The 8,990-nt window shown below is 37.3% G+C and overlaps 1 protein-coding gene across 7 annotated transcripts in view; it reads left to right on the forward strand.

Annotated features, from left to right (window-relative positions):
• The window catches only part of TTC37 (tetratricopeptide repeat domain 37), a 50,003-nt gene extending 41,301 nt beyond the window's left edge, over positions 1–8,702 (forward strand). For all 7 annotated transcript variants that reach the window (XM_027708775.1, XM_027708770.1, XM_027708776.1 and 4 more), the window contains 5 exons: positions 592–750; positions 3,190–3,342; positions 5,026–5,156; positions 6,782–6,905; positions 8,397–8,702. In XM_027708775.1, the coding sequence (XP_027564576.1) occupies positions 592–750; positions 3,190–3,342; positions 5,026–5,156; positions 6,782–6,905; positions 8,397–8,474 (645 nt within the window). In that variant the 3' untranslated portion in view covers positions 8,475–8,702. The remainder of the gene's footprint in view (positions 1–591; positions 751–3,189; positions 3,343–5,025; positions 5,157–6,781; positions 6,906–8,396) is intronic.
• Positions 8,703–8,990: the final 288 nt, after the last annotated feature.

The raw sequence follows: 8,990 nt of genomic DNA on the forward strand, positions 1-8,990 counted from the left end.
CAGCAAAAATAACATGCAGTGAGGCTTGCTGAAGCTTCACATACTTCACCTGAGAAAGGTAAAGCAACAGATGCCTAGTTTTCTGTCTTTGCTATTTTGTGTGTTTTTTCGAAAAAATGCTCTCTAGGTATCTACTGTTATGGAACAGAAAGTGTTTAGTAAAGTGCTTCTGTTCCAGGGAGAATAAATCACCTTACCTGGGAAAATTGAAACTGCTTGAAACACAGTCAAGGTCACAGGACAGATTTTTGCCTCTGTTAATAGGCCCACACTGGTAATGATTGACAAACCAAATAAGAACTGTCTTTCAGACAGTTTAAGACTGTCTGAAATAATAACTAAATAACTGTAAGAGTAGGACATATACAAAATTTGGGATAGACTTCAGATGTATTTTGAGGAGAGTAAAAAAGGTTACCTATTTTCATGGGTCAGTCCCTGGAACACTGCTTTGTGCAGAGGAAGAGGAAACTGCTATTTTGCAAACATCCTGAGAATGTTTTCAATGCTGTTTTCTGTACAGAACAAAATGGAAAGATGTAAGTATCTTTGATATTCGGGAATGATAATTCTGATTTGGTTTGGTCTTAGGCTTTAAAAAGCTGCCCTGAGCACCCAGCTCTGTTTTTGCTTTTGAGACAAGTTCAGTGTAAGCAGCTGTTGAAGTCTCACAAAGAACTTCCAGGCAACATCCTGGAGGAGCTTCGCAAGACGGTCATGACCAGTTCAACTTCAGTTGCCGCCTGGCAAGTAAGTGTGCATCCTTTCCCTGACTGATGTGCCACTCTCACACCCACTGTAAGAGGGTGAACATTAGTTTCACTGCTTGGTTTTATTTATCTGCTGACAGTCAATGACAGAAAAAATAGCTTGTATTTGGGTTGTTATAAAGTTGAAACATCATGTTAGATTTATTTAATAGTTGAAATAATAAGTAACACTAGTAAGGGTAAGCAGACAGGAGAATTAAAAACCTGAGATAAATCCCTAGCACCCGTGTCTTTAGGGAGCTGTGATTTGACGTGTGAGCAGAAAACAGTGAGATATTTCATAACTCATAAGACTAGATGGAAGTAAACAGTTTCCTATGTAGTAGTATACAGTTCCTTATTCAGGATCTGAAAACCTGAATAAGTCTCTTCCAGTCATCTCATCTGGGAGAATTGAAATCACTTGAAACACAGTCAGGGTCTTTCTCCATAATTTCCTGACTTCAGTCACTGTTCTTTTGAGTAAGTTGATTCTGCAGAGAAGAGAAATCACTCCCAGTAACAGTGTTCACTACCTCCCTTCCCTGGCATCATGAGTGATCCCTTTTAGTAGATATGAAGATGCTATTACTCACTTCATATGCTGCTTCTGTGAGACAGTCTGAGAAGTCTGTCTCACAAATGCCAAGAGATCTTTCTGGTGATGCAGCACATATGTTTGTTTATTTTCTAACAGTTGCTTCTAGTTACAGTTATTATCTTCCTTTTCCAATGTAAGTAGCATATTGTTTAGAAAAATTCTGTGAGCTTTTAGAGTCCTTTATGTAGTGGAGGGATTTATGGTGCTCTCTCTGCCTGTTGATAAAATAACTGCTTGTGGTACTGAAGTTGATTTCAGTCTTAGAAGACCAGTGCAAGGCTGCTGTAGAGATTGTTATCTCACTTGTTTCAGGGCTGCACATCCTCTTCTCTTCTGAAACACAGGAGTATCATTTCTGTAAAGATACTTTTTGGATGCATTTTTCACTGATTTGTGAGACTTCCTCTTTCTGATCTACAGAACTCATTCAGATTGGATTTGCAAAATAGGGGGCATGCAAGACATGATTGTATCCTCTATTTTAGTAACACATTTTGGAAATTAAATTAGGGCTTGTATACATTCTTCAAGCATCCCTTGCATAGCCAAGTCATCTTGCTTACAAGCAGGGATAAGTGAACTGAAAGTGTATGTGATGTAGGGAGTGGGAAGGCTTGATTGTTTTGGTCTTCTTAATCCAGGCCACAGATAAGCTACCTCTGAGGAAGGTCTTTTCAGTCTTAATTAAAGAAGGTATTTCTTAGGGCTTAAATAGCATTCTGAAAAAGCCTGGCTGCTACATCTCTTCGTAGTGGATAAATATATGCTTTTATGTTTTCTGTCTGTAGACTTCCTTAGAGTTTGATAAATGTTTTGTCTTACTCAGAAGTATCCACTGTGATGCCTTACAGTTTTTGCTAGGTTATAGGGGCCCTTAACTATTCTTTTTGCTGAAGTTTTTGGCTTTTGTCTTAATAGTTCTTTTGCAGTACTTAGGAGTGCTGCTGAACTGCTGTTCTGATGGCTATTCTACTTTTTGTACTGTGGCTTATCAGGAAAAGAGAGAGAAGCACATCTGATAGAGTTGCCTTTGTGCCTTTGCATAAGGGTTCTCTTCTTCACATCTTGGGAGCTAGACATCTTCAGCTACAAAGAACTGAGGCCAAGGGAAGCTTTTTTTTCTTCACATGAATGAATGTTTTACTTTACAAAGCAGTCCTGCAGCTCAATGTCAGGAATGCACAGTCTCACTAGTGCTAATTAATGCTTTCTAGTCTGTCTAGTGGATAAGTAACTTCTATGCACCAGAAAGGGTTAATAATTTTTGTCCCTTGTAACACCAGGCAGTCTTTAGCTAGCAAAAGTCTAAAGACCTTTGCTCAAAAGCAAGGGAATTTTTTTTTAATAAGAAATTGCTTTGTTTGCTTGATGATCCAGCAAAGAATATTTCTAGATGTGGCTTACACATTTTCATTCACTCTGCCTCCAAGTGTCTTATTTCCTTTGTCCCATCTGTCTTCTCCGGCATGACTCGGCTGGTTCAGAAACTGTGTAACCCAAGTCTACACCCATCACTTGGATTCAGGCTCATGTCATAATGTCTTTCTTCCTGGCATAACTCAAATGCACTGAGAAAATCTATCAAAAAGGTGTCCATGAGTGGTCTAGGGAACTCCTAGAATAAGTTACTGTGGTGAGGTGTACTGCCAGTTATGCAGCAGACTACATTTTTTTGCAGGGCAGTACGCAGTATATTGTTGGAATGAGGTATGGGTGCGTGGTGGTGTTTTTAGCTAATAGTATGCTGTGGTACTCTCATAAATTGAACTAAATGATATCGTCTAAGGGCTGTGTGTTTTGGTGGCTCCATAACTGATTTTGTTGGATGTTTATTTTCAGTGGCTGGCAAAAGTATATCAGTCTCAGAGAATGATGATTGGAGCAGAGATGTGTTACAGAAAGAGTCTGCAGTTGGCGTCACAGCAGGGCAGCTGGAATGGGAAGTTATCCAGTCTGCTCAGGCTAGCTATGCTCGCACTGGAAATCTGCATGGTAGGATAACCAGTATAATATAACTGCATGATTTAAGAGGAGTTGCTGGAATGTAGGGCTTCTGTAGTCTTTAAATGAAGCCCCTGTTTAAATCACTTTGCATTTTATGAATGACAGCTAGAGAATAAAGTGAGACTCCAAGGAGCAGTGGAATATTCTTAGCATGTTACAGTGAAATAATCACACAGAACCACTATGTACAGAAAGAGGCTGTCTTGTTCAATAAGACTTACTTCTCTAATAACAGTTTCAGCTGGATCATCCAAATAGATGTACCCTTCAAGTATCTGTCCTCTTTTTCAGAAAACTGCCTCAATAAACATTTTTTTCTGCACTGGTGCCTGGAGACATCAGTCACATTTCGAGTAATTTTATGCCATATGGTCATTTCCAGATATGGTGCCTTGCCTTGAAGTGTAAAAACAATCTAAGGGAAGTGTATGTTGTGGTGTAAAGAAAATTACTCTATTCCTTGCACCGAGGGGCAAGGTGAACATACCTCAGATTCTCGGCAAGTGTTTATTCTCTTTAAGCAGTGTTGCTCCAGAAACTTGAAGTGCACTACCAGATTGCTTTAAAGCCTAGTGTAAAATGTAGATACTGCTGTGATCTTGGCTAACACTTTTTCATGTATTTTAACAGACGACACAGCTAAGAGCCGTAATCAAAATCAGGCAAAGCAACCCCATCTATCCTGAGATCTTATATAAGAAAAGTCAGTCAGTTTTACAGAGGATAAAGCTGCAAAGCTGTTGTCCCTTGTGGGAGAAGAGAATCATTCTCAGTTTTCTAGTGGTCTGCTCCCTGTTTCTTATTGTTCTGAAATGCTTCTACAGGTCACAAAGTACCTTCTAACTTAATTAATACTATTTCTTTAAGTGCTGGCCTGAAAGGCTTAAGAATGCACATGACTTTGTTTAAAATGAGATTAGTATGAATTTGATTATCTCATCTCTGCTTTCTGAAAGAGCAGAGCACCTGATAAGTGGATTTCTTTTCGGACTCTCTAATCTGCACTGATTTAATGAAATGTGCGAGAGCATGGTGAAAACCTTGCTCGAGTCCAAGAAAGTTCTGTGTTTGAAAATTGCTTGTCTCCCAGTTATCTGTCCAAATGAAGTGTAGTAGTTTGAATGCTCTCCAGACACAATGGGCATAATAAAGTTTTTCTTAAGCCAGTTTTTCTTTTCTTTTCTTGTTTGCTCAAAAGTTGTTTTGTTAAGTAATAACCATCTTGGAATTGTTTTTCACTGTTGGTAAAAAGTGTCACTTCTGGGGATAAATTCTACATTCTAGAATAGTCTTGTATATGGGATGAGATTTACAAGCTGAAGAGCAAACAAGGGTTTCTAAAGCATTACTAAAACTTGTATGGAAAAAACACAAGGATTGTTTGCATAAATGAGGAACTGGAATGCTGGCAAGGCTGGTCCTATGTCAAGTTAACATGACTTTTCCAGGCACTTCTAACCACTGTTTGTGGTTTTTTAAAAGGTATCTTTCTAGCCTGCCGAATACTTTATATAACTCAGAACTGCTTGAATTAAACCTTCTTTCTAGAGAGCTGCAAACACACTACAATAAAGTGCTTTTTTGTTTTTTGGGAGGTTTTTTTGGCTTGTTTGTTTGTTTGTTATTTTATTCTTTTTTTCCCCTTTCTTTTATTTTTCACTTTTATAATAGGCTAATATCTCAAATGAGCACTGGCCATCCTTGGTTCAGGAGGCAACAACAGAAGCTTTGAAACTTTCTCCTTGTCCCCTGGCAGCTCTGCTTCAAGCCCTGCTGCAGTATAATCGCAAAATGGGAGCAAGGTATGCATGATCTGTTAAGTTCTAAGTGGAATACACTGTCTAAAAATACACATTATCCCCAGATCTAACTCCAAGAACTAAAAGAAAATTGAAAGCAGGAATTAATTCTTGAAATTAGTATGGGAGTTAAAAGGGAGAAGAGAGAAAGTAGTGTGTGAAGCAGCTGAATCTTCCTCTATTTGTGGAAAAAAAATGTATATGACCTTCCTACTAAGAGAAAAACAACTGTAAGACAATTTTTATTTTAATAGCATGTTACCTAAATAAATTAATCAGGAAGACTACACATTCTTAAAAATGCTGTAAAATAGCACAGTGGAAATGCATATCACTACCCTATATACTGTTGGGATTAATTTTGATCCTGAATTGGGCTCCAGTCAAAGTTCATGCCTATTCCTGAACAACCAAGTGCACATTGTGGCTTTCTGAGGGAGGGAAAGAAGATTTGAGAAGGGGTACTTGGAATATTCCTATGTAGTGAATTTGGTTGTTAGGCCTTTTATGGTATTTTTTTTAAGATAGGGAAAGTTGGAATTTTTCTTTGGTTTTGTTCAGTAATTCACCTGTTTTGTAGATAATTCTGACAAACTGGCTTACTTTCTCCATTGGCATTTAAGAAGGCAGTCTAATGTGGCTTCTTGTGATAGTTGTCAATTATAATAAAATTGATAAAAACTTATTTAATCAATTAAAATCAGTCTTATTACAATTTCAGATATTAATTTATGCGAACAGTATATCACAAGATCTAATTGATCTGCCTAGGTGTTTCAAAATCCTGAAACAAGAAATTAATCTTAAATACAAATAACAAACATAAAACAGTTAAATCACAATTTACTGGAAAATCATGTTGTTTATAATGGACAGAATGTAAAGAACAAGAGTCAAAGCTGATGGAGCACCAGTGAATTCTTATGAAATTCCTAAACATAATTGACAGTTTTTACCAGATTTCTAATGACACTGTGAATTTGAAAATGTATTGGTTAGATATAAACTGTTGATGTTGGAAGGTAGTATCAACCAAATAGAACTTCAGACTTCGTGTAATACTCTATTCCAATTTCCTTCTCTTCTGCAATTTCACATCCTATCTCTGTGTTTGCAGGAACTGCAGTACCTTTTGTGAGTGCCTGGATTAAATATATTTGTGTATAATATTAAATTCTGTTGGTATCACTAAGATTCTAGTACCTGCTTCTTTCAAGTGCACTGTTATTTCCTAGGTCTTAAAGAGGAAAATACCTGCTGTACTTGTTCAACAGATTACATACCGAAATCATAGATTGTGCTGAATTCACAGATGTCATGATGTTTATCATGCTCTTGTAGCACTTGTAAAATCTGCTATGTCAATCTAATTAGGATTAGTGTCTAGTTAAAGCAGTAACTCAAGTGTAATATATTAGCCATAACAATGGAGGCAGAATTCTGTGGCATTCTTGAGGCAACTACATAGGAAACAAAGGGATGTACAACTCTAGACTCACTTTCTTGGGCAGTTTGGAAAGAAAGATATGCCCTTATATTACTTCTGACCGTTGTTGCTTGCTCTGGTATGTTACATGCAGCCTAGTCAGTTGCATTTGATTTGGATTATGTTATGATTATATTTCTAGGGAGACTCGACGAATGTTGGACAGAGTGGTTTATCAACCAGGGAATCCAGAAACTATAGTGTCAGTGGCACGTTGGTACCTCCTGCAACATCTGTATGCCAAAGAGGATTGTGAATTAATAGATGTAAGACAGTACATTTTATACAGAAATTCAATCTATTTACATTTAATATTACACTTACAACTTGAAAGTGGATAGAAGCAAACTAAGGAGGTTCTGGCTTACCTGCTTTTAAGGTGCGATGTATAAACGTTCTATATTGAAAAAATGTACTTTGGTTTTTGAAATTTACACTAGTTTGTTTGAAAGTCTTCCATTCCTCCATACAATAATAATGAAAAATAAACAGTAAAGTGTCTAGTCCAAACTTGCAAGAATTCTACTAGTGGCTCTTCAGTAGACACGAGGACCATTTAATCAAAATTTTACCAGAACGTACAAATGTACTAAAAGATACACCCTCTAGCCTGGGTGTAACTTGTAGTATTCTTGACTCAAAAGACCTGAGCTGTAGGATGCTATACGTTCTGTATTGAGGACTTGTACCTGTAATGGTACATTATTCCAGTACATAGTAAATGGTACATTAGTTTCTGTTGACAGGACTTCACAAATGGATTTGGCCAAACTTATAAAGTCATTCAGCTCTTTTGTGTAGTGCAAATGGGCAGTCATTCATTTTGACTTGTAATTGGAATCACTTTGCTAGTCAAACTCTGAATACACTCTCCTAATAACCTCCTCACTGCAGCCACTGTGACGATGAGTCTTTTGCCCAGATCATTAGCTGTTTCCTGGTGAATGTTGAATCCAATACAAAGTACATTTGGAGGTACAGCATATAATTAGGATCAACACTGACAAAAATCCATACACAGACATGGAGGTTCATAAAAAAAGCTAGAATTAATGATTTCAGATGATTCTGGTATGATCTCATTGCACTTTCTTTTGCAAAGTCATCTGTACTCCCTACCAAAGAGTATGATGATAATGACTGAAGATTTGCTTGATTCTACTTAATGGTTTTCCTTTTAATAGGTATAATGCGATTGGATTACAAGAGAAGTGCCAGAAGCTTAGGAACATTAGGCTGTTGTGCAAGCTTTTTTAAATAATAGAAAAGCTCTAAGTATGGTATGTGGAAAAAAAATCAAGGAAATGTGAATTTTAGAGAGGGAGGAAAAAGAATATCTGGCAAGTTTTTAAGTTGCTGCAGAGAATACTCCAGTCTGGCAAATGGAGACTTATACAAAGGTTCTAGCAGGAGACAAGTGTATGTCAGCAGGAAGATAGGTCTCATGTAGCTCTGCCTGTTTAATTGCCAGCACTTAACTAACTTGTCAAACTTAGTTTCAGCCTCAAGTAACAAATGATGCTGTTAACAGAGCATTGGTAGTGACTAGAGGTTTAGCAAGTCACTATAGTGTGAGGTTTTGATCTTTTAAGAAAGCTGATGTGTAATGTTGAATATTTTCTATCTGGGCTTAATGGGTGAGGTAGTCTATTATGGAAACTCTCTCAAAGGAATGAAAATACATTCGAGATTGCCAATAAAATACTAGCAGTAAAATCTTAATTTCTCAGTTTTTAATTGTTTGTTTTTCTATGCAGGTGCTTATAGAAAATGCCAAAGCTAATGGAGATCTTAGAGCTCTAGAACTAAATGAGAAGTTGTCAGCAAGCGCCTAGCATGGACTATCTCAAGCAAAATAATCTTCCATTCATCTGACTTAACTAGTTCACCTTCCAGAAACATATATGGTTTGGGCTATTGTATTTGTTTATGTCTGGTTTTGTTTTTTTCTGTTTCATCAACTGCAACTTTGTCCTTAGTTTTATTTCTTCTTGAACAAAAGTAGGCTATTTTCTTGTTGAGTTACATAACCCATAAAATCACACTTTACTTTGAAAAGAAAATCCTGATTTTTTCTTTTGTTTGCATCTTCACCTAAACTTCATTGCTGTTCACAATAGAGAGTATTTTTCTGTATTTCCCCCTTGGTCACACAGAAGTACAATATTTCCAATGGGGTCTTGAACAGCAGCAAGCTTTTAAACAGATTAAGCAGGAGATTGCACACGCCGTGGCACTTGGACCAGTCAGGACAGAACCAAATGTGAAAAATGTACTTTATTCCACAGCCGGGGATAATGGTCCCTCCTGGAGCCTCTGGCAAAAAATACCTGCTGAGACCCAAGCCTGAC

This window comes from Neopelma chrysocephalum, unplaced genomic scaffold (assembly GCF_003984885.1).
Source record: "Neopelma chrysocephalum unplaced genomic scaffold, ASM398488v2 Primary Assembly neopelma1_96523, whole genome shotgun sequence".
NCBI lineage: Eukaryota > Metazoa > Chordata > Aves > Passeriformes > Pipridae > Neopelma > Neopelma chrysocephalum.